This window comes from Dendrobates tinctorius, unplaced genomic scaffold (genome assembly GCF_039654945.1).
Source record: "Dendrobates tinctorius isolate UK_male_01 unplaced genomic scaffold, ASM3965494v1 ptg000464l, whole genome shotgun sequence".
In the NCBI taxonomy this organism is placed as follows: domain Eukaryota; kingdom Metazoa; phylum Chordata; class Amphibia; order Anura; family Dendrobatidae; genus Dendrobates; species Dendrobates tinctorius.
This window is the reverse complement of record NW_027362126.1, coordinates 517,853-544,752: the sequence shown is the minus strand read 5'-3', so window position 1 is coordinate 544,752 and position 26,900 is coordinate 517,853. Positions and strand designations below refer to the sequence as shown.

The window sequence follows — 26,900 nt, the reverse complement described above, 5'->3', positions numbered from 1 at the left end:
CTGCACTGTATACAGTACACTGCACACCACCCTACATCCATCACCCTGCACTGTATACAGTACACTGCACACCACCCTACATCCATCACCCTGCACTGTATACAGTACACTGCACACCACCCTACATCCATCACCCTGCACTGTATACAGTACACTGCACACCACCCTACATCCATCACCCTGCACTGTATACAGTACACTGCACACCACCCTACATCCATCACCCTGCACTGTATACAGTACACTGCACACCACCCTGTATCCATCACCCTGCACTGTATACTGTACACTGCACATCACCCTACATCCATCACCCTGCACTGTATACAGTACACTGCACACCACCCTACATCCATCACCCTGCACTGTATACTGTACACTGCACACCACCCTACATCCATCACCCTGCACTGTATACAGTACACTGCACACCACCCTACATCCATCACCCAGCACTGTATACAGTACAGTGCACACCACCCTACATCCATCACCCTGCACTGTATACAGTACACTGCACATCACCCTACATCCATCACCCAGCACTGTATACAGTACACTGCACATCACCCTACATCCATCACCCAGCACTGTATACAGTACAGTGCACACCACCCTACATCCATCACCCTGCACTGTATACAGTACACTGCACACCACCCTACATCCATCACACTGCACTGTATACAGTACACTGCACACCACCCTACATCCATCACCCTGTACTGTATACAGTACACTGCACATCACCCTACATCCATCACCCTGCACTGTATACAGTACACTGCACACCACCCTACATCCATCACCCTGCACTGTATACAGTACAGTGCACACCACCCTACATCCATCACCCTGCACTGTATACAGTACACTGCACACCACCCTACATCCATCACCCTGCACTGTATACTGTACACTGCACACCACCCTACATCCATCACCCTGCACTGTATACAGTACACTGCACACCACCCTACATCCATCACCCAGCACTGTATACAGTACAGTGCACACCACCCTACATCCATCACCCTGCACTGTATACTGTACACTGCACATCACCCTACATCCATCACCCAGCACTGTATACAGTACAGTGCACACCACCCTACATCCATCACCCTGCACTGTATACAGTACACTGCACATCACCCTACATCCATCACCCTGCACTGTATACTGTACACTGCACATCACCCTACATCCATCACCCTGCACTGTATACAGTACACTGCACATCACCCTACATCCATTACCCTGCACTGTATACAATACACTGCACACCACCCTACATCCATCACCCTGCACTGTATACAGTACACTGCACACCACCCTGTATCCATCACCCTGCACTGTATACTGTACACTGCACACCACCCTACATCCATCACCCTGCACTGTATACAGTACACTGCACACCACCCTGCATCCATCACCCTGCACTGTATACTGTACACTGCACACCACCCTACATCCATCACCCTGCACTGTATACAGTACAGTGCACACCACCCTACATCCATCACCCTGCACTGTATACAGTACAGTGCACACCACCCTACATCCATCACCCTGCTCTGTATACAGTACAGTGCACACCACCCTGTATCCATCACCCTGCACTGTATACTGTACACTGCACATCACCCTACATCCATCACCCTGCACTGTATACTGTACACTGCACACCACCCTACATCCATCACCCTGCACTGTATACAGTACACTGCACATCACCCTACATCCATCACCCTGCACTGTATACAGTACAGTGCACACCACCCTACATCCATCACCCTGCACTGTATACAGTACACTGCACACCACCCTACATCCATCACCCTGCACTGTATACAGTACAGTGCACACCACCCTACATCCATCACCCTGCACTGTATATAGTACACTGCACATCACCCTACATCCATCACCCTGCACTGTATACAGTACACTGCACATCACCCTACATCCATCACCCTGCACTGTATACAGTACAGTGCACACCACCCTACATCCATCACCCTGCACTGTATACAGTACAGTGCACACCACCCTACATCCATCACCCTGCACTGTATACTGTACACTGCACACCACCCTGTATCCATCACCCTGCACTGTATACTGTACACTGCACATCACCCTACATCCATCACCCTGCACTGTATACAGTACACTGCACATCACCCTACATTCATCACCCTGCACTGTATACAGTACAGTGCACACCACCCTACATCCATCACCCTGCACTGTATACAGTACAGTGCACACCACCCTACATCCATCACCCTGCACTGTATACTGTACACTGCACACCACCCTGTATCCATCACCCTGCACTGTATACAGTACACTGCACCCAACACCCTGCATCCATCACCCTGCACTGTATACAGTACACTGCACATCACCCTACATCCATCACCCTGCACTGTATACAGTACAGTGCACACCACCCTACATCCATCACCCTGCACTGTATACAGTACACTGCACATCACCCTACATCCATCACCCTGCACTGTATACAGTACAGTGCACACCACCCTACATCCATCACCCTGCACTGTATACAGTACACTGCACCCAACACCCTGCATCCATCACCCTGCTCTGTATACAGTACAGTGCCCACCACCCTACATCCATCACCCTGCACTGTATACAGTACACTGCACATCACCCTACATCCATCACCCTGCACTGTATACAGTACAGTGCACACCACCCTACATCCATCACCCTGCACTGTATACAGTACACTGCACCCAACACCCTGCATCCATCACCCTGCTCTGTATACAGTACAGTGCCCACCACCCTACATCCATCACCCTGCACTGTATACAGTACACTGCACATCACCCTACATCCATCACCCTGCACTGTATACTGTACACTGCACACCACCCTACATCCATCACCCTGCACTGTATACAGTACACTGCACATCACCCTACATCCATCACCCTGCACTGTATACAGTACAGTGCACACCACCCTACATCCATCACCCTGCACTGTATACTGTACAGTGCACACCACCCTGTATCCATCACCCTGCACTGTATACAGTACACTGCACATCACCCTACATCCATCACCCTGCACTGTATACAGTACAGTGCACACCACCCTACATCCATCACCCTGCACTGTATACTGTACACTGCACCCAACACCCTGCATCCATCACCCTGCACTGTATACAGTAGACTGCACAACACCCTACATCCATCACCCTGCACTGTATACTGTACACTGCACCCAACACCCTGCATCCATCACCCTGCACTGTATACAGTACACTGCACACCACCCTACATCCATCACCCTGCACTGTATACTGTACACTGCACCCAACACCCTGCATCCATCACCCTGCACTGTATACAGTACAGTGCACACCACCCTACATCCATCACCCTGCACTGTATACTGTACACTGCACCCAACACCCTGCATCCATCACCCTGCACTGTATACAGTACAGTGCACACCACCCTACATCCATCACCCTGCTCTGTATACTGTACACTGCACCCAACACCCTGCATCCATCACCCTGCACTGTATACAGTAGACTGCACAACACCCTACATCCATCACCCTGCTCTGTATACTGTACACTGCACATCACCCTACATCCATCACCCTGCTCTGTATACAGTACAGTGCACACCACCCTACATCCATCACCCTGCTCTGTATACAGTACAGTGCACACCACCCTACATCCATCACCCTGCACTGTATACAGTACACTGCACATCACCCTACATCCATCACCCTGCACTGTATACAGTACACTGCACCCAACACCCTGCATCCATCACCCTGCACTGTATACAGTACAGTGCACACCACCCTACATCCATCACCCTGCACTGTATACTGTACACTGCACCCAACACCCTGCATCCATCACCCTGCACTGTATACAGTACAGTGCACACCACCCTACATCCATCACCCTGCTCTGTATACTGTACACTGCACCCAACACCCTGCATCCATCACCCTGCACTGTATACAGTAGACTGCACAACACCCTACATCCATCACCCTGCTCTGTATACTGTACACTGCACATCACCCTACATCCATCACCCTGCTCTGTATACAGTACAGTGCACACCACCCTACATCCATCACCCTGCTCTGTATACAGTACAGTGCACACCACCCTACATCCATCACCCTGCACTGTATACAGTACACTGCACATCACCCTACATCCATCACCCTGCACTGTATACAGTACACTGCACACCACCCTACATCCATCACCCTGCACTGTATACTGTACACTGCACCCAACACCCTGCATCCATCACCCTGCACTGTATACAGTACACTGCACACCACCCTACATCCATCACCCTGCACTGTATACTGTACACTGCACCCAACACCCTGCATCCATCACCCTGCACTGTATACAGTACAGTGCACACCACCCTACATCCATCACCCTGCACTGTATACTGTACACTGCACCCAACACCCTGCATCCATCACCCTGCACTGTATACAGTACAGTGCACACCACCCTACATCCATCACCCTGCTCTGTATACTGTACACTGCACCCAACACCCTGCATCCATCACCCTGCACTGTATACAGTAGACTGCACAACACCCTACATCCATCACCCTGCTCTGTATACTGTACACTGCACATCACCCTACATCCATCACCCTGCTCTGTATACAGTACAGTGCACACCACCCTACATCCATCACCCTGCTCTGTATACAGTACAGTGCACACCACCCTACATCCATCACCCTGCACTGTATACAGTACACTGCACATCACCCTACATCCATCACCCTGCACTGTATACAGTACAGTGCACACCACCCTACATCCATCACCCTGCACTGTATACTGTACAGTGCACACCACCCTGTATCCATCACCCTGCACTGTATACAGTACACTGCACATCACCCTACATCCATCACCCTGCACTGTATACAGTACAGTGCACACCACCCTACATCCATCACCCTGCACTGTATACAGTACACTGCACATCACCCTACATCCATCACCCTGCACTGTATACTGTACAGTGCACACCACCCTACATCCATCACCCTGCACTGTATACAGTACACTGCACCGAACACCCTGCATCCATCACCCTGCTCTGTATACAGTACACTGCACATCACCCTACATCCATCACCCTGCACTGTATACAGTACACTGCACACCACCCTACATCCATCACCCTGCACTGTATACTGTACACTGCAGCCAACACCCTGCATCCATCACCCTGCACTGTATACAGTACAGTGCACACCACCCTACATCCATCACCCTGCTCTGTATACTGTACACTGCACCCAACACCCTGCATCCATCACCCTGCACTGTATACAGTACAGTGCACACCACCCTACATCCATCACCCTGCTCTGTATACTGTACACTGCACCCAACACCCTGCATCCATCACCCTGCACTGTATACAGTAGACTGCACAACACCCTACATCCATCACCCTGCACTGTATACTGTACACTGCACCCAACACCCTGCATCCATCACCCTGCACTGTATACAGTACACTGCACACCACCCTACATCCATCACCCTGCACTGTATACTGTACACTGCACCCAACACCCTGCATCCATCACCCTGCACTGTATACAGTACAGTGCACACCACCCTACATCCATCACCCTGCACTGTATACTGTACACTGCACCCAACACCCTGCATCCATCACCCTGCACTGTATACAGTACAGTGCACACCACCCTACATCCATCACCCTGCTCTGTATACTGTACACTGCACCCAACACCCTGCATCCATCACCCTGCACTGTATACAGTAGACTGCACAACACCCTACATCCATCACCCTGCTCTGTATACTGTACACTGCACATCACCCTACATCCATCACCCTGCTCTGTATACAGTACAGTGCACACCACCCTACATCCATCACCCTGCTCTGTATACAGTACAGTGCACACCACCCTACATCCATCACCCTGCTCTGTATACTGTACACTGCACACCACCCTACATCCATCACCCTGCTCTGTATACTGTACACTGCACCCAACACCCTGCATCCATCACCCTGCACTGTATACAGTAGACTGCACAACACCCTACATCCATCACCCTGCTCTGTATACTGTACACTGCACATCACCCTACATCCATCACCCTGCTCTGTATACTGTACACTGCACACCACCCTACATCCATCACCCTGCTCTGTATACTGTACACTGCACCCAACACCCTGCATCCATCACCCTGCACTGTATACAGTAGACTGCACAACACCCTACATCCATCACCCTGCTCTGTATACAGTACAGTGCACACCACCCTACATCCATCACCCTGCTCTGTATACTGTACACTGCACCCAACACCCTGCATCCATCACCCTGCACTGTATACAGTAGACTGCACAACACCCTACATCCATCACCCTGCTCTGTATACTGTACACTGCACATCACCCTACATCCATCACCCTGCTCTGTATACAGTACAGTGCACACCACCCTACATCCATCACCCTGCTCTGTATACTGTACACTGCACACCACCCTACATCCATCACCCTGCTCTGTATACTGTACACTGCACCCAACACCCTGCATCCATCACCCTGCACTGTATACAGTAGACTGCACAACACCCTACAACCATCACCCTGCTCTGTATACTGTACACTGCACATCACCCTACATCCATCACCCTGCTCTGTATACAGTACAGTGCACACCACCCTACATCCATCACCCTGCTCTGTATACTGTACACTGCACCCAACACCCTGCATCCATCACCCTGCACTGTATACAGTAGACTGCACATCACCCTACATCCATCACCCTGCACTGTATACTGTACACTGCACATCACCCTGTATCCATCACCCTGCTCTGTATACTGTACACTGCACATCACCCTACATCCATCACCCTGCACTGTATACAGTACACTGCACATCACCCTACATCCATCACCCTGCACTGTATACAGTACAGTGCACACCACCCTACATCCATCACCCTGCTCTGTATACTGTACACTGCACATCACCCTGTATCCATCACCCTGCATTGTATACAGTACAGTGCACACCACCCTACATCCATCACCCTGCTCTGTATACTGTACACTGCACCCAACACCCTGCATCCATCACCCTGCACTGTATACAGTACACTGCACATCACCCTACATCCATCACCCTGCACTGTATACAGTACAGTGCACACCACCCTACATCCATCACCCTGCACTGTATACAGTACAGTGCACACCACCCTACATCCATCACCCTGCTCTGTATACTGTACACTGCACACCACCCTACATCCATCACCCTGCTCTGTATACTGTACAGTGCACACCACCCTACATCCATCACCCTGCTCTGTATACTGTACACTGCACACCACCCTACATCCATCACCCTGCTCTGTATACTGTACACTGCACCCAACACCCTGCATCCATCACCCTGCACTGTATACAGTAGACTGCACAACACCCTACATCCATCACCCTGCACTGTATACAGTACAGTGCACACCACCCTACATCCATCACCCTGCACTGTATACAGTACAGTGCACACCACCCTACATCCATCACCCTGCACTGTATACAGTACAGTGCACACCACCCTACATCCATCACCCTGCTCTGTATACTGTACACTGCACACCACCCTACATCCATCACCCTGCTCTGTATACTGTACACTGCACCCAACACCCTGCATCCATCACCCTGCACTGTATACAGTAGACTGCACAACACCCTACATCCATCACCCTGCACTGTATACAGTACACTGCACATCACCCTACATCCATCACCCTGCACTGTATACAGTACAGTGCACACCACCCTACATCCATCACCCTGCACTGTATACAGTACAGTGCACACCACCCTACATCCATCACCCTGCTCTGTATACTGTACACTGCACACCACCCTACATCCATCACCCTGCTCTGTATACTGTACAGTGCACACCACCCTACATCCATCACCCTGCTCTGTATACTGTACACTGCACACCACCCTACATCCATCACCCTGCTCTGTATACTGTACACTGCACCCAACACCCTGCATCCATCACCTTGCACTGTATACAGTACACTGCACATCACCCTACATCCATCACCCTGCACTGTATACAGTACAGTGCACACCACCCTACATCCATCACCCTGCACTGTATACAGTACAGTGCACACCACCCTACATCCATCACCCTGCTCTGTATACTGTACACTGCACACCACCCTACATCCATCACCCTGCTCTGTATACTGTACAGTGCACACCACCCTACATCCATCACCCTGCTCTGTATACTGTACACTGCACACCACCCTACATCCATCACCCTGCTCTGTATACTGTACACTGCACACCACCCTACATCCATCACCCTGCTCTGTATACTGTACACTGCACACCACCCTACATCCATCACCCTGCTCTGTATACTGTACAGTGCACACCACCCTACATCCATCACCCTGCTCTGTATACAGTACAGTGCACACCACCCTACATCCATCACCCTGCACTGTATACTGTACACTGCACCCAACACCCTGCATCCATCACCCTGCACTGTATACAGTAGACTGCACATCACCCTACATCCATCACCCTGCACTGTATACAGTACAGTGCACATCACCCTGTATCCATCACCCTGCTCTGTATACTGTACACTGCACATCACCCTACATCCATCACCCTGCACTGTATACAGTACACTGCACATCACCCTACATCCATCACCCTGCACTGTATACAGTACAGTGCACACCACCCTACATCCATCACCCTGCTCTGTATACTGTACACTGCACCCAACACCCTGCATCCATCACCCTGCACTGTATACAGTAGACTGCACATCACCCTACATCCATCACCCTGCACTGTATACAGTACAGTGCACATCACCCTGTATCCATCACCCTGCTCTGTATACTGTACACTGCACATCACCCTACATCCATCACCCTGCACTGTATACAGTACACTGCACATCACCCTACATCCATCACCCTGCACTGTATACAGTACAGTGCACACCACCCTACATCCATCACCCTGCTCTGTATACTGTACACTGCACATCACCCTGTATCCATCACCCTGCACTGTATACAGTACAGTGCACACCACCCTACATCCATCACCCTGCTCTGTGTACTGTACACTGCACCCAACACCCTGCATCCATCACCCTGCACTGTATACAGTACACTGCACATCACCCTACATCCATCACCCTGCACTGTATACAGTACAGTGCACACCACCCTACATCCATCACCCTGCACTGTATACAGTACACTGCACATCACCCTACATCCATCACCCTGCACTGTATACAGTACACTGCACACCACCCTACATCCATCACCCTGCACTGTATACTGTACACTGCACCCAACACCCTGCATCCATCACCCTGCACTGTATACAGTACAGTGCACACCACCCTACATCCATCACCCTGCTCTGTATACTGTACACTGCACCCAACACCCTGCATCCATCACCCTGCACTGTATACAGTAGACTGCACAACACCCTACATCCATCACCCTGCTCTGTATACTGTACACTGAACCCAACATCCTGCTGTCATGATCCTGGTTGGATATGACAGGTTTTGAATAAGTAACCTTTTTTTTCCTTTGAGCTGGTTGCTTGGAGTTGGTTTTTCCCCGGTGGCCATTAGGGTTATTACACAGTGGTGTCTTTTGTTCTAGTTTGCCCCCCGGTGGTGGTGAGCGTTATTGCATTGGAATCTCTAACAGGTGTGAGACTCTGGCTCCTAACTATAAAGGTGTGTCAGGTGTTCTCACTCACTGTTGGTGATATTGGTGTTTTCCAACCATCCTTGGTGAAGGAAGGAGGTAGAGAGAGTTCCTGGCAGCTCAGTCAGAATCCTGGATTGGCAGCTATGGTGTCAGCGTAGAGTTCTGGCAAAGCTTGGAGGAGTGGCAGCTATGGTGTCAGCTAGGAGTTCTTGTAAAGCATGATGGAGTGGCAGCTATGGTGTCAGCGAGGAGTTCTTGCAAAGCTTGGTGGAGTGGCATCTATGTGTCAGCGAGGAGTTCTTGCAAAGCTTGATGGAGTGGCAGCTATGGTGAAAGTTGCACTCAGATGCTGGACTCTGTTGCTGGAAGAGAGCTGCACTCAGATGCTGGACTCTGTTGCTGGAAAGCTGCACTCAGATACTGGACTCTGTTGCTGGAAAGCTGCACTCGGATGCTAGACTCTGTTGCTGTAAAGCTGCACTCAGATGCGGGACTCTGTTGCTGGAAAGCTGCACTCAGGTTTTAGATCCGGTTGGAGGAAAAGATGCACTCAGGTGTCGGACTCTGTTGCTTGCAGCATTAGCAACAGAGCAAAGCTAAGTGGTGTTTCCCTGTTTGTCACTTTCCTCAATGTGTTTTAGTTCAGTGGTGGGATTAGTTTCTGCACCGTCCACTTCACTAGTAAGGGATGGATTCAGGGCGAGCTAGGGATTTCAGGTAGCCTGATCGGCGCCCGGTGCGGAACCGGCCTAGGGATCGTTAGGAGTGTAGAAACACTGACTCAGGGGAGTGCAGGATGTCTACACATCCCCGTTCCCTATCGCAGGGCCACCATTGTCATTGTTTACCTGGTTTTCCCCTTTATTCTGAAATTCACCCTGCTGGAGGCGGTGTATCCAGAAGTACGTGTACTACTGAAATTCGCCTGCTGGAGGCGGTGTATCCGGCTGAACGTTCTTTTATTTAAATTCGCTCTGCTGGAGGCGGTGTGTCCAGTCACACATGACCATGACACCTGCACTGTATACAGTACACTTGTTGTGAGTCCATTTTCTGGTCTACCAGTTGTGAGTTCTCCTTCCAGGCTCCCTCTGGTGGTAACAGGAGGTAGTGAGGCTGATTTAATCAGTAGAGATCTACCACCTGATAAAGAGGATGATGACTGGACCTCAGGAATCTCCGATTGGATTTAAGACAGCCGACGCCCTACTCTGGTACTGGTGATTCCTTCTGCTTGTCAGGTCTTATTTCTCAGCTCTGTTCCAGTCAGCTCAAGCTAAGTTTCTCTGCTAATGTTCACACTTGATTTTGTTGTTCAATTCAGTTTTTTGTGTGGTCAGCCAGTCCCAGCTGGGGCTGTGCTGAATTTCCACTCTTATTTATCTGTATTTGCCAATTTGCTTTTTGTCCCTTATTAGATTGGCCTCTTTTTGCACTGTCTCAGAATATTTCAGAATGCTGATATAGTGGGAGAAGTCTAGTGACTTCAGGGTTAATTTTGTTATCAGAAGTGTTGGACATTATTTTGTAGGGTTCTGGGCAGATTGCAGAGACTGTCTTTCCTTTCCTCTCCTTTCTAGTTAGTTTGGGCCCCATCGTTTGCTCTGCCTATTTTCCTGCCTGTGTTTGTGTTTTCATCTTGTCTCACCGTCAATACATGTGTGCGAGCTGTCTATTCCTTTGGGGTCTGCTCTGGGGCAGTTAGTTTTCCCCTTTTCTTGCTTTAGGCTTATTTAGTCCTCCAGCCGTGACGAGGCGTCTAGGTTCATCGTAGGTACGCTCCACAGCTGCTGCTAGTTGTGTGGTTAGGATCAGGGATCAGCAATCTGCATAGTTACCAACCTCTCTGGTTTTTCTGGGCTTAGCATGTTTAGGTTTTTTCCTCCTCGGTGACCCATTTTTAACAGAATCACCAGCCATACCGCAGATTCTTGGGTACTCAAAAGCAGGAAAAAGTTGTTAAAAAAAAGTGTCAGAATTTTTTTTTTATATGTATTTTTTCCTCTTTTTCTCTGGGTCCGTAGGAGGATTTTTTTTCCCTAATGGAGATTAAGCAATTGTCTGATCGTGTGGAGCAACTTGCTGCTGAAGTACAGGGAATTTCCACCTACCTCATTCAGTCACATGCTGCTGAACCTAAGATCCCAACTCCTGAATGTGTTTTCTGGGGATCGGTCTAAATTTCTGAATTTTAAGAATAATTGTAAATTATTTCTTGCCTTGAAGCCTAACTAATCGGGGAGCTCTGCGCAGCAGGTTAAAATTGTCATCTCTTTGCTGCGCGGCGATCCCCAGGATTGGGCTTTTTCTCTGACACCTGAAAATCCTATTCTGACTAATGTGGATGCATTTTTTCAGGCCTTGGGGTTGTTGTTTGATGAACCTAATGCCGCTGATCAAGCTGAGAGAACCCTGTTGGCATTAGACCAAGGTCAGGATCCTGCAGAGTTGTACTGTCAAAAATTCTGAAAGTGGGCGATCCTTACTACATGGAATGATAGTGCTTTGGCAGCTCTCTTTCGGAAGGGTTTATCAGAGACCGAAAAAGATGTTATGGTGGGATTTCCTGTTCCCTCTGGTCTGGATGATTCCATGTCATTAGCCATTCAAGTTGATCGGCGTTTACGTAAACGTAAAACTACACGGGAGGCGATGCCTCCTTTTGAACAAGCGTCTGCACCTATGCAATGTGATTGGGTTTTGTCTAGGGCGCAACGTCAGGAGTTTAGAAGGCGTAATAAGCTGTGTTTTTTCTGTGGAGATGCCTCTCATACTATTTCTGTCTGCCCTAAACGAGAGAAAAGTTTTGAACACACATTTGCTGTGGGCAGTATACAGCCTAAGTTCCTTTTGGCAATTACTCTGATCTGCTCCTTATCCACGTTTTCCACTACGGCTTTTGTGGATTCAGGAGCAGCGTTGAATCTGATGGATTTGGACTTTGCTAAATGTTGTGGTTTTTCCATGACGCCTCTGCGGACGCCTGTTCCTTTGAGGGGTATTGATGCTACTCTTTTGGCGGAGAATAAACCTCAGTTTTGGACCCAGGTGATAATGCGAGTTACCCCAGACCACCAAGAAAATTGTAAATTTTTGGTGCTGCATAATTTGCATGATACTATTGTTCTGGGTTTTCCTTGGTTGCAAGCTCATAATCCAGTTTTGGATTGGAAATCTGGGTCTGTGGTGAGTTGGGGTTGTCAGTGTGTTCTTAGGGACGCTCCTGTTTTCTCCACCTCTCCTCAGTCTCATGATATTCCTGATTATCTGGCCGATTTTTTTGATGTATTTAGTGAGAGTAAGTCTGCATCTTTGCCTCCTCATAGGAGTTATGACTGTGCAATTGAGTTGATGCCTGGGTGTAAATTTCCCAAGGGTCGGCTTTTCAACTTATCAGTACCCGAACATGATGCTGTGCGATCCTATATTAAGGAGTTGTTGGAGAAGGGTCATATTAGACCATCCTCGTCACCTTTAGGTGCTGTTTTTTTTTGTGGCCAAGAAAGATGGTTCATTAAGACCGTGTATTGATTATCGTTCCCTTAACAAGATGACGGTTAACTATAAGTACCCGCTACCTCTGATGTCTGATTTATTCTCCAGAGTTAAGAGTGCCTGCTGGTTTACTAAGCTTGACCTCAGGGGGCGTATAATCTTATTCGCATCAAGCACGGGGATGAATGGAAGACGGCGTTTAATACTCCAGAGGGACATTTTGAGTGCCTGGTGATGCCTTTTGGGCTCACTAATGCCCCTTCTGTCTTCCAGTCCTTTATGAATGATATTTTCCGTGACTTTGTGGATAAGTTTTTGATCATCTACCTGGATGATATTTTGATCTTTTCTAGTGATTGGGACTCTCATGTGGAACACATCCGGACTGTGTTCCGGATTTTGAGGGAGAATTCCCTGTTTGATAAGGGATCGAAATGCCTCTTTGATGTACAGAGGATTTCATTTTTGGGATTTATCTTGTCTCCATTGACTATTGAAATGGACCCGGCCAAGGTACAGGCCATTTATGATTGGGTTCAGCCTACTTCTTTGAAGGCCCTCCAGAAGTTTTTGGGTTTTGCTAATTTCTATCGTAAATTTATAGGTAATTTTTCTGGTATTGTCAAACCACTGACTGATCTGACCAAGAAGGGCACTGATGTGCTGAATTGGTCTCCTGAGGCTGTCTCAGCATTTCAGGAGCTTAAGCGGAGATTTACTTCAGCTCCGGTTTTACGGCAACCTGATATCTCACTTCCATTTCAGGTGGAGGTAGATGCTTCTGAGATTGGTGCAGGAGCTGTTTTGTCCCAAAAAGACCATGTGACTTCTAAGATGAATCCCTGTGCCTTCTTTTCTCGAAAGTTCTCCCCATCTGAACTCAACTATGACGTGGGGAATCGGGAATTGTTGGCCATGAAATGGGAATTTGAGGAGTGGAGACATTGGTTGGAGGGAGCTAGACATCAAGTTGTGGTCCTCACCGATCACAAGAATCTGATTTATCTGGAGTCGGCCAAACGCTTGAATCCTAGACAGGCTAGATGGGCCTTGTTTTTCACGCGTTTTAATTTTGTGGTCTCTTTTCTTCCGGGCACTAAGAATGTTAAGGCAGACGCCCTTTCTAGGAGTTTCTTTGCCGATTCTCTTAATGTGACCGAGCCTACTACCATCCTAGGTGAGGGGGTAGTTCTTTCTGCCATTTGGCCCGATTTGAGACGCGCCCTGGAGGAATTTCAGGAGGATAAACCAGAGCGTTGCTCTACGGGAAGACAGTATGTTCCTGACCAGTGGAGAAAGAGAGTGATGTCTGAAGTCCATTGCTCCGCATTGGCTGGTCATCCTGGTGTTTTTTTGGTACCAGAGATTTGGTGAGTCGGTCGTTTTGGTGGCCTGCCTTATCTCGTGATGTCAGGAATTTTGTACAGTGCTGTGGGACTTGTTTTCGGTCTAAACCCTGTTCTCATTCTAGTGGGTTGCTGATGCCCCTGCCGGTGCCCAAGAGGCCATGGACCCATATCTCAATGGATTTTATTTCTGATCTTCCTGTCTCTCAGAGAATGACTGTTATCTGGGTGATTTGTGATAGAGTTTCGAAGATGGTCCATCTTGTACCACTCCCAAAGTTACCATCTTCCGCTGAGTTGGTGCCCTTGTTTTTACAACAGGTGGATCGGTTACACGGGATTCCTGAGAACATTGTGTCCGATAGAGGGGTCCAGTTTGTTTCCAGATTCTGGAAAGCCTTTTGTTCCAATCTGGGAATTCAGTTATCCTTCTCCTCCGTGTTTCATCCCCAGACCAATGGGCAGACTGAGAGAACAAACCCTGGAGTCTTATTTAAGATGTTTTATATCTGCTGATCAAGATGATTGTTTCTTATTTTTGCCCTTGGCCGAATTTGCGCTGAACAATAGAGCTAGTTCTGCCACTCTGATGTCACCCTTTTTCTGTAATTTTGGGTTTCATCCTCAATTCTCTTCAGGGCAAGTGGAATCTTCGTCCTGCCCAGGTGTGGACACTGTGGTTGTGAGAATGCAGCAGATATGGGACCAAGTGGTGGATAAGTTGTCACTCTCTCAGGAAAAGGCCCAGCGTTTTTCCAACCGGCGTAGGACCATTGGTCCCCGGTTTAAAGTGAGTGATATGGTTTGGCTGTCGTCTAAGAATATTCCTATGAAGGTTGCATCTCCAAAATTTAAGCCAAGATTTATTGGACCTTATAAGATTTTGGAGATTCTTAATCCTGTTTCTTTTCGATTGGCTCTTCCAGTTACGTTCAAAATCCATAACGTATTTCACAAGTCACTGTTGAAGAGGTTTGTTGAGCCAGTAGTTCCTGTGGCGGCACCTCCTGATCCTGTATTGGTTAAAGGCAATGTGGAATATGAGGTAGAGAAAATATTGGATTCTCGTTTGGTTAGACGGAGACTCCAGTATTTGGTCAAATGGAAGGGTTATGGCCAGGAGGATAATTCTTGGGTCTCTGCCTCTGATATTCATGCCAATAAATTGGTTCGTGCTTTTCACCTGGCCCATCCTGATCGGCCTGGTGGCATGGATGAGAGTTCGGTGACCCCTCCTCAAGGGGGGGGTACTGTCACGAACTCATTTTCTGCTCCACCAGTTGAGAGTTCCCCTTCCGTTCTCCCTCTAGTGGTGACAGGAGGTAGTGCGGTTGGTTTAAGTGGTAGTGATCTGCCACCTGATGAGGAAGATAACGATTGGACCTCTAGAGTATCAGACTGGATATAAGACAGCCAATGCCCTATCCGGGTGCTGGTGATTCAGTCTGCTTCTCAGGTCCTGGACTTCAGCTCTCTTCCAGTCTTCTCAAGTTAAGTTTGTTTTTTGCTATTGTTCACACTTGCGCTTGTTTGTCAATTCAGTTTTTTGTGTAATCAGCCTGCCCCTGCTGGGGCTATGCTGAAATTCCACTCCTATTAATCAGTATTTGCCAATCTGCTTTTTGTCCCTTATTAGATTGGCCTCTTTTTTGCTCTGTCTCAGAATATTTCAGAGTGCTGATATAGGTTTAGAAGTCTAGTGACTTCAGGGTTAATTTTGCTATCAGAAGTGTTGGACAATATTTTTGTAGGTTTTTTTTGGCAGATTGCAGACAGTGTCTTTCCTTTCCTTTTCTTTTTAGTTAGCTGGGCCCCATCGTTTGCTCAGCCTATTTTCCTGCCTTTGTATGTATTTTCATCTTGCTTCACCGCAATACATATGGGGGGCTGTCTTTCCTTTGGGGTCTGCTCTGGGGCAGTTAGTTTTCCTCTCTTCCTGCTTTAGGCTTATGTAGTTCTCCGGTTGTGACGAGGCATCTAGGACCAACGTAGGTACGTTCCACGACTGCTGCTAGTTGTGCGGGTAAGTTCAGGGATCTGCAATCTGCATAGTTACCAACTTCTCTGGTTTTCTGAGACTTGGCTTGATGTCTTTTTTTCCTCCTCGGTTTCCCATTCATAACAGAGGGGTGTAAGGAGGTGGCGGAGAACATCATTGCTTCCCCTCTCTCCTAGGTGCTAATCCTGTGCACTTTATGCAATACCAGGATGGTGTACCTGTGTTTTAATGTTTTACTGTGATGTGCTATGTTTGCATTGTATTATTGTGTGGAGTTTCCTTTAAATTGCCTATGTGTTTTGCATTAGCTTAGGGACAGCAAAGAGTTAAGGTTTGGGTTGGACTAGCAGCCAGAAAAGGCGGCAAGAAGCTCCTACTTCCAGCCAGAGTCCAGGCAGGAGTGCCTGAGGCAGGGTGTGTGTCCCCATCTGGGACAGAAAAGACCCCAGTCTGTGGCCTAGGTGTGTCCCCGCTTGGGACAGAAGAAACCCCCCGTATGGGGCAAATGTGCATCCCCTTCTGGGACAGAGTCAGTGCCCGGGCACGACTGCCCAGGGCAGGCACTCAGCAACGACCTGGATCTTGCCAGACCCCTGGAGGGGACAGAGACTGCTGCCCCGGACCTACGGGCCGTGAAGTGGGCACAGGACTGCGTGGTGCCCCGCTGAGGACTATAAGCACTCAGAAGTTGGACTGGGAACTGTCACTATTGCTGCCACCATTTCTGCTGCTGATATGGTGGTGAAGAGTAATAGGGAAAGAGCAGGAAGTGTTATATTTACTGCAACTACCTTTTCTACCTTGTTTATCCTAAGAATAAAGTTTCCCTGTTGGATTATAACTGTGTTCCTGGATCCTGATTGCCTGGACTGCAGTGACTGTTGTGAGGCAGTGATGCCAGTTACAGCTAGGGATCGCTGTGTAGTCTCCCCAGGATATGTGGGTCGCCCTCCCAGGGCTGCGGGGTACTCGTTACCGGGCCGGTGGGATGTGTCACAGCAGCGGTGACCCGGACCGTGGCCCTGGGCGCCCAAGTAATGGCGATAGGTTAATGGTGAATAGCTTGTGACGCCACCTGTGGTGTTCGGCAAGGGAGGTGTTAAGCCGACGCTGCAGACAGATCCTCTGGGACAGATGGTGTGGTGCAGCAGTGATGGTATAGCCCTCCACAGGCAGGGCTGTTGTCCCAGGGCAGTGTAGATGTGGGGACACTTAGATGGTGTAGTGTCCGGCGCAGGGGATGTAGCAGTGTCAGGCGGGCGGACGCAGGAAGGAATGGAGGACACCAGGGCATGTAGTTCCAAAGCTTTACTCACAGTCTGTAGTGCCCGATTCCGTGCCGTGTCCTCCAGGTCAGGGGCTCAGTCAACCTCCAGGCAAGATTGAAAGCTCCCTTCCACACTCCGCCAACTTATGTGCCTTTCCTGAACGTCTCCTCTATAGCGCCTTTAAGTGTGAAGATCGCCTAGTACTGAGTTACACTGGAGTTCCTCCTGACAGATGTTCCCAAGAACTCTACTTTCCTTTCCTTTCCCGTGCCAGCTGGCTCAGGTCACTGAGGCAGCTGCAGCACTCTTTCCTCCATCCCTTCTTCCAGGGATCTCCTTTCCTCACTCCTCTCTGAGTAACTTCCTCCCTCCGACTGACCTCCTGTCAGACTGACCTATAATCCTAAACCATCCCGCTCTTTTATGTATCCTAAACTCCACCCGCCTCCCAGCATGTTTAGTGTTCCAAGCAGGGAACCACCAAAGGTGCTCTGCTTCTCTCTAAGCAAGGAGCCGCAATGTGGTTATGCTGAACTACTCTATTGTGTGGGGTGTGAGTGTTGGAGCGTGGTCAGGAGTTCCCAACTTACCTGGATGGTGGGGCACCACACCATAGGAGAAGGTGCAGTACCTCTGTGACGACTGAGCCTCAGGGGCGCGACATATGCACGGGGTTGTATGAAGGCCATAGGTGTGCATGGCAGTCATGGGCATAGCTGTGACTGCAATGCAGACTGATAATAAAAGTAAGGCTAGTTTCACACTAGCGTTCGGCAGGGCTGCGGATGGCAGCCTACTTCCTTTTTTCTGCCTCTGTTAAGCCCCGCCCACTGCCGCACCTCTTCCTTCAGCTCCACCTACGTCTGCATGCATCCTGTGTACCCTATCTTTAACATTGGGTACGCATGACATGGGGATGTATGCTGACATTTTGACGCGTCTGTCGACTGCAATTTGTTGCGTTCGGCGCAGCGTCAAAACGACGCATGCGGATGCATCAGCATACATCCGCACGGCATGTGTACCTAATGTTAAAAATAGGGTACGCAGGATGCATGCAGACGTAGGCGTAGCTGAAGGAAGAGGTGCGGCAGTGGGCGAGGCTTAACGGAGGAAGAAAGAAGGAAGTAGGCTGCCATCTGCAGCGCTACACAACGCTAGTGTGAAGCCAGCCTAAGTGTTAGTCTTGGACATGTTAGTGTCAAAGACAGAGGGAAGGAATACCTGCTCTGGATGTTGTGTTTGAAACAGATTGCACTATGATAGTGTTGCAGTCTGTTCCATTCCGGACCCAGGTTTTCCAGGTGGCTGAAAGCCACAGGTTGCGGTGTTAAAAACCCTGCAGGAAAGGGTTAGTCAGATCTGAGGATTTCTGAGTGAGTCTCAGGTGTGTCAGAGCCAGAGTGAGTTGGTGATGGTTGCTGTACAGAGCAGTTGGTGTGCAGAGCACAGGACAAAGCGGAGCCAATAGGCCTGGCACTGACAGCGTACACAGTGATGCAAGTCATCCATGGTAACTGGTCTCGGATGTGGACAGTCCTGTGCCTGGAGGTGAACCAGAGGTGGATGTCCTGTGCCCGAAAGAGGACTGGCGTGTAACGATTGCAAAACAGATGGATATGGTGCCCGGCTGCGATCCGGAGGATATCCTGGACTGTGTACGGCTGTGAGTAGAGACTGTGATACAAGCGGTGCAGGACACCCACGGAACTAGTCAGAGGAGGATTTACGTGTGTATTGACTGCAATCTAAAGGATGCGGTGTACTATGTAGTGGTATGAACTGGTGTGAACTGAACACTGATAATATCCACTGAAGTTACATGCACTGAAGTTATATGCAATTGTGGCATTGGAACCTTTTCTGTGTGAAGACAACACATTAAAGAGACTTTTATGTTTGAACTTTGTGGGTGACTGCCTCATCACTGACATAAAATGTCGCTTGCTTCCACAAAAAAACCCACACCGTTTTTCTTGCGAATGTCGGGGGAGACATATGACGCAGACGCACCTCCTAACTGCATGGGTACCTGTAACCCCACAAGTATAGGTTCACCCCCGCACCTTTGTCCTCGACACAGGGGTACTGTCCCGGAAAGAGAGCTCAGGAGAAGTTGGTCTTATCCATCTATCTCGCAGGCGTCTATCCACCCATATAGCCAATGACATGGCAGCCTATGATGACTCACAAGTTTCATTCACTGCCAAAGTATCTTTTAACCTTTCAGTAACACCTTGACAAAATTGACTTCTAAGAGCCGGGCCATTCAATTTGGTATCAGTTGACCACTTACGGATTCCAGAGTTATAAGTCTCCCCTGCTGAAGGTGACGGAGCCTGGATTCAGCCAAGGAAATACGGTCAGGATCATCATAGATAAGGGCTAAAGCCTGAAAGCCCTGAAAAACCCTACTACGGACTGGAGAAACATAGAGTTCTGTGGAAGAGAAAAAGCCTAGGACTGAAGATCTCCCTGCAACAGTGAAATCACAATTCCCACTTATTGCTCCTCATTCCCAGAGGAGTAAGGACGAAGTTTAAAATATAATTTATATGCTTCTTTAAATACAAAAAGCCGGTCCCTACCTCCTGAAAACCTGTCTGAGAGGGCAAATTTGGGTTCAAGCTGGGCCGCCCTACCCACAGAGTCCCCCAGAGTAGGAGTCCGCAGCCATTGTTGTTGTTGCTGAATCTCAGAACGAAAGTCAGTCACCTCCAGTGACCACTTCTGCAGCTGCTCTGCTAGCACAGCAACGCGATTCATGAACCCAGATTAAAGAAAAAAAAAACACACCAAAAAAAACAAGTGTCTTTTCTTTTTTTAAAGTGTACGGCGGGTATTAATGTCACAATGGGTGAAGGATCGCTGAGAAGGAACCTAATCCCTGCATGACCCTACATAGGGAGGGGATGGGTTCACTAGTCAGTCCCCACTACAACTAAAGACAGAGAGGGTAGACGGATTGTGGGGAAAACACTTAGCTTGAGAAGACAACCGAGATGTCATGCCAGCAATCCTCCAAGGATCCTCGGGGAAGACACTAATCGACTGCTAGAGCTTCCAACAAAACTGAGTCAAGAATGAGATAACATCTGCACTATGCTGCAGCGATTGAATGTATTTAAACCTCCAGCACAGGTGTGTGATTAGCAGCAGAAGTTGGAGGTAACTGCTGGGTCCTAGAGGGAGAAGGAGATCACTCCATAACAGAGATGCAAAAATCAAGAAGGTGCTTGAGCTAAATGCAAAGACCTTCTATAACCGTATCCAGGATGACTGTCTGTCACACCTGACACACCTGTGACAACATATGGGGAGATGCGGGGACATGTAGGGTGATGCGGGGACAGGTGCGGAGCTTTGGGGACAGATGGGGAGCTGCGGGGACCTGCAGTGACTGGTGTGGAGTTGCAGGGACAGGTAGGAGATGCAGTCACAGGTGGGAAAATGCAGAGACAGGTGGGCAGCTGCAGGGACAGGTGGGGAGCTGTAGAGACCAGTGGGGTACTGGGGGGACAGGTTGTGAGCTGTAGGGAAAGATGAGATGCAGGGACAGGTGGCAGCTGCGGGGACAGGTGGGGAGCTGCGGGGACAGGTGGGGAGCTGTAGAGACTAGTGGGGTACTGGGGGGACAGGTTGTGAGCTTTAGGGAAAAATGAGATGCAGGGACAGGTGGCAGCTGCGGGGACAGGTGGGGAGCTGTAGAGACCAGTGGGGTACTGGGAGGACAGGTTGTGAGCTGCAGGGACAGGTGGGGAGCTGTGGGGACAGGTGGGGAGCTGCGGGGACAGGTAGGGCGATGCAGGGACAGGTGTGGAGCTGCCGGTACAGGAGAGGGTCAAGGTGGGCATGTTTTTTTTTAAACATCTTCCATATGCGTCTGAATATTATTTTTGTGTCACTTCACAAAAAGTGATAATTTTTCATTGTTTTTAGATGAAACATCTGACAGTGCAGTGCGCAATTCTACAGACTGTTTGTGACCACCGCTTCCCATCTAGGTACCCATAACCAGATATGCTCAGGTCTCCTGGGCATTACTATGGCTAAAAATGCATAAAAGAGCTTGAAGAGCTGAATACAGTCCTAGGGGACCTCTGGGTGTCACACACGTATTTTCAGGGCAGTTGAAGATTTAGGAGATTTAATATTCAGCAAATCGATTCACCGGGAAATTGGACGAAGTTAGTGAGCCTGAATTTGGGAAGATACATTGATCTCTACCTGTATACCATGTAGGCATACATACAGTGTCAGACCCCAGTACCCAAGGGCCCACCAGTAACCAACACCATTGCCCCACTTTTCAGCTACATGCAAATGTGACATTACCCTCAATCACAAATGTATCTAACAATGAACTGGATACATTGTTAAATGAATATGATGCCGCCTATGTCTCTACGTAGTGATTCAAGAATAGAGTACCAAGTACTACTCATATAAGAGGATGGCGGTCCACTCCTGCACAGGGGCCCACCGGAGGATTCTCCTGAGGGCCAGTCCAAGCCTGTCTATCTATCTATACATAGTATATGCGCGACAGAGAAGGAACTATAACAGATCTGCCATTCTCTATCCCATTATTCGTTATCTGGACAGATCTACATCTGCACCCAATGCACCCGGCAATGCCCCCTGAGCCCACTCCCCACACAAGGGATGATGGAGGTTGTCTTACCCGTAGCAGGAGGAGCAGGCACAGGAGCACAGGAGGCATTGAGCTGCCGGCATCCATGGAAGAGAAATGTCAGCAGACAGACAATAGCCGGACCCTAGATGTGAGCAGCTGTCAGTCAGGGAGTCACATGGGTGCATCGGGGGTCTGTGCAGGCTGAGGTCAGGGGGCTGCAGGGATTATCCCAGTCTCAGGTGTTACAGATGTCTACAAAAAGTCTCATTCCAGGAGCAAGAGACAAATGTGAAAATCCAGATCAGCGCCTCCTCCCTCCGTCCTACATACATCAATGTGAGGAGCAGAAGGAGACCCTCCCCATAATGACATCATTCTGTGCCAGGCGAAGGGACCAAACCAGTGTCACTGCCAATCACCCTGCACTGTACACCACCCTGCACTGTATACAGTACACTGCACACCACCCTACATCCATCACCCTGCACTGTATACAGTACACTGCACACCACCCTACATCCATTACCCTGCACTGTATACAATACACTGCACACCACCCTGCATCCATCACCCAGCACTGTATACAGTACAGTGCCCACCACCCTACATCCATCACCCTGCACTGTATACAGCAAACTGCATACCACCCTGCATCCATCACCCTGCACTGTATACTGTACACTGCACACCACCCTAGATCCATCACCCTGCACTGTATACAGTACACTGCACACCACCCTGCATCCATCACCCTGAACTGTATACAGTACACTGCACACCACCCTGCACTGTATATAGTACACTGCACACCACCCTACATCCAGATCCCTGCACTGTATACAGTACACTGCTTACCACCCTGCATCCATCACCCTGCACTGTATACAGTACGCTGCACACCACCCTGCATCTAACACCCTGCACTGTGTACAGTACACTGCACACCACCCTACACTGTATACAGTACAGTGCACAACACCCTACATCCATCACCCTGCACTGTATACAGTACACTGCACAGCACCCTGCACTGTATACAGTACAGTGCACAACACCCTACATTCATCACCCTGCACTGTATACAGTACACTGCACAGCACCCTGCATCCATGACCCCGCACTGTATATAGTACACTGCACACCACCCTGCATCCAACACCCTGCACTGTATACAGTACACTGCACACCACCCTACATCCAGCGCCATGCACTGTAAATAGTAGACTGCACACCACCATGCATCCAACACTCTGTACTGTATATAGTACACTGCACATCACACTACATCCATCACCCTCCACTGTATACAGTACACTGCACACCACCCTACATACATCACTCTGCACTGTATTCTATGGTTGTGAAACCCAGCCCTGGAGCAGCCCAAACAACTCTCTCAGCACTGCACTATACATGCTGGAGCATACTTCCGAGCCCACATCACCACAGCTAATAGCCGCGATGACACATATCTCACCTCAAGGACTTGTCTGGCGGCCATCTTACATACCCTCCCCCTCTGCCCAAAGCTGGGAGGTGTGGCACCTTCTGTCAACAAACAGTGGATCCTCAAAAGAGAATCAGCATTGCCATGCAGTTTCCCTGACCTATGCTCCACATGGAAGTTAAAATCCTGAAGTGCTAGGAACCACCTGCTCACTTCCCTTTTTTCTCCCTCATCCACTTCAGTGGGACATGGTCGGACAGATCTTCCTTTCCAAGAGGTAGTACCTTAGAGAGTCCACTGCCCATTTGATGGCTAAACATTCCTTCTCCACTATTGAGTAATTTTTCTTGCAGGATGCCAACTTTCGGCTGACATATGTTTTGGGATGCTCTTCCCCGTTCACCTCTTGGGACAAGACAGCTCCAAGCCCGACATCCGACTCCTTGGAGATATCGAGTGCTACCAGCACTGGCTGTTTGCACAGGGCCAGCTTCAGTTCTTGGAAGGCAGTCTTAGCTTCTGGAGACCACTTTGTAATAGCCGACTTTGTCCCTTTTAGGAGGTCTGTCAGAGAGTCAACTACCATGGCGAAGTTTTGCAATAAACCGGCGGTAATAGACCACAATTCCCAGGAACGACCTAACCTGCTTTTTTGAGTGGGGTTTTGACCAGCCCTGGATCACCTCCAGGTATCTTGTCTCCTCCATTCCTATGGCACATTTTTTCTAGTTTATAGAAAACCCTGCCTTACGTAGAGCATCAAGTATGGCCTGGACTATGCTGAGATGGCTCCCCTAATCCTGGCTGAAGATCACAATGTCATCCAGGTAGGCTGCCGCGTACCTTTTGAGGGGGGCCAGGATCCAGTCCATGGCTCTCTGGAATGTAGCTGAAGCATCCATCTGGCGTTGAAAAGGCAGTCTTGCCAATACCCTTTTGTGAGGTCAAGGGTAGTAATGTACCGAGCCAACCATAGCCTCTCAATTAGGTAATCGACCTGGGGCATTGGGTAAGCATATCACTTAGAGACTTCAGCTTCCTATAGTCATTGCAAAATTGCCAATTCCCCAATTGGTTTCGGCACCAAGACTATTGGACTGGACCAGCCACTCTTGGACTCCTCGATGACTCCCAGGCTCAACATCCGCTCTACCTCCTTCGAGATTACATCTCGATGAGCTTACAGAATTCGATATGGCTTCACACTGACCCGGACATGAGGCTCCGTTAGGAAATCATGCTCTATAACCTTCGTACACCCCGGAAGATCTGAAAACAGGTCTCCGTTCTATTGCAGCAACTCCCGGTACTGCTGCTTTTGCGAGCAGGATAAGGTGTCTGCAACATCCTAGGCTCTCAATTCTGAATATTTTTCTATCTACTGGCTAACACTGTACAAAGATATATATCTTTCCTGCCACGGTACAAAGATATATATCTTTCCTGCCACATCCTAGGCACTGACATTGGACATGGCCAGCAGGCAAGTAGCTTTCTCAGGTTCTCTGTCCAGTAAGGCCGGATGGGCCACAGGCCTTTAAAGGGAGGCCAGCATGACGGGGTTGAGAGGACCTATAGTGAGTTGAATGGGGTAATAGGTGTGGCAAGGCTGGGGTTAATGATCTAAAGATGAGTGGGGCAGGTAGCAAGGCTGAATGGAGTAGGTAGGGGGAATAGGAGGCGCCTGAAAGGAGGGCTATAAGAAAGGGGCTCACATTACAGGGGCAACCATTTTAGGTGCCCCTAATACAGTAATATCAAGCTCCCACCCACCCGTCCCTTGTTACTAATGACATTGAGGTTTTATTAAGTATGGGAGATATAGTTTCAGGATAGTAATTGGTTTTCCTTTTAGCATATAAGTGAGGGTGTGTCTCCAATTGTTATTGTTGTCATTTGTCGTGGCAGCTTGGCATGGGGGGAGGTCCTCGAAGTTGGTGGTACCAGTAAATGGCGGCTCAGAGGGGGGGGATCTCAACAGGTCCTGGACAACATCAAGCTGTACATACCTGCATGATGGACGTCGAGGCTATCTTACAGCAGCTACGAGATGCTTCGGATTTGAGGGGTACTGGCTGGTTGCAGGCATCCATCCATGGCCTGTTACAAGGTGGGGGAGCTGAGCATGTACATGCTCAAGTAGAAGCATACCGGCCTCGGAGATCTAGGTCTTAGGAATAGGGTTAGTCCTGAGGCAACCCCACGGGTCCGACGCAGAGTGAGGAGCCCCTCCGGGGACCCTCCGGCAGGGAATGCGGGACAAAGGCCGACTGCTCGCTGTTCTGGAGCTGTGAGGGGTTGGAAAAAAGGTTGGAAATCAGTAGACGGTAGACGGCCGGTGTCGTATGAGGTGTTGTTAATTTTAGAACAGAAGTTGAGAGAGGTTTGTTATTCCCAGCAGGAAGTAATTCTTTTTGAATTGGCTTTTTCGTTAGCGTTTTTTGGGGCTTTTCGTTTGGGGGAATTGGTTAATCCTTTGAGACACAAAAAAGGGGGGCTTCTTAGACAAGATGTAAAGTTATTCGAGGATAGACTGGTAATATTTATTCGGTCGTCCAAGACTGATACAGAAGGGAAGGGTTGTTCAGTGGTACTATTTGAAGTGAACGGCTCCCCATTATGCCCAGTAGAGTGTATGAGGAATTTTTGGAGGAGTGGGGGAATTATGTCCAGTCCATTGCTAGTGCATGAGGATGGGTCCTTTTTATCTCGTTTTCAATTTGTGACAATTTTTAAACGGTGTGTGGCAAGTGGGGGCATTTCAGCAAACAATTACAGTGGGCATTCTTTCCATATTGGTGCGGCTACAAAGGCAGCTAGGCGAGGCTTGGG

At 49.1% G+C, this 26,900-nt stretch overlaps 1 protein-coding gene across 1 annotated transcript in view; it reads right to left on the bottom strand.

Annotated features, from left to right (window-relative positions):
- PTPRO (protein tyrosine phosphatase receptor type O) overlaps positions 1-22,979 on the bottom strand; it is a 570,099-nt gene extending 547,120 nt beyond the window's left edge. Inside the window, exon 1 of the mRNA XM_073564603.1 lies at positions 22,670-22,979. Coding sequence (XP_073420704.1) covers positions 22,670-22,726 — 57 coding nt within the window. The 5' untranslated portion in view covers positions 22,727-22,979. The remainder of the gene's footprint in view (positions 1-22,669) is intronic.
- Positions 22,980-26,900: the final 3,921 nt, after the last annotated feature.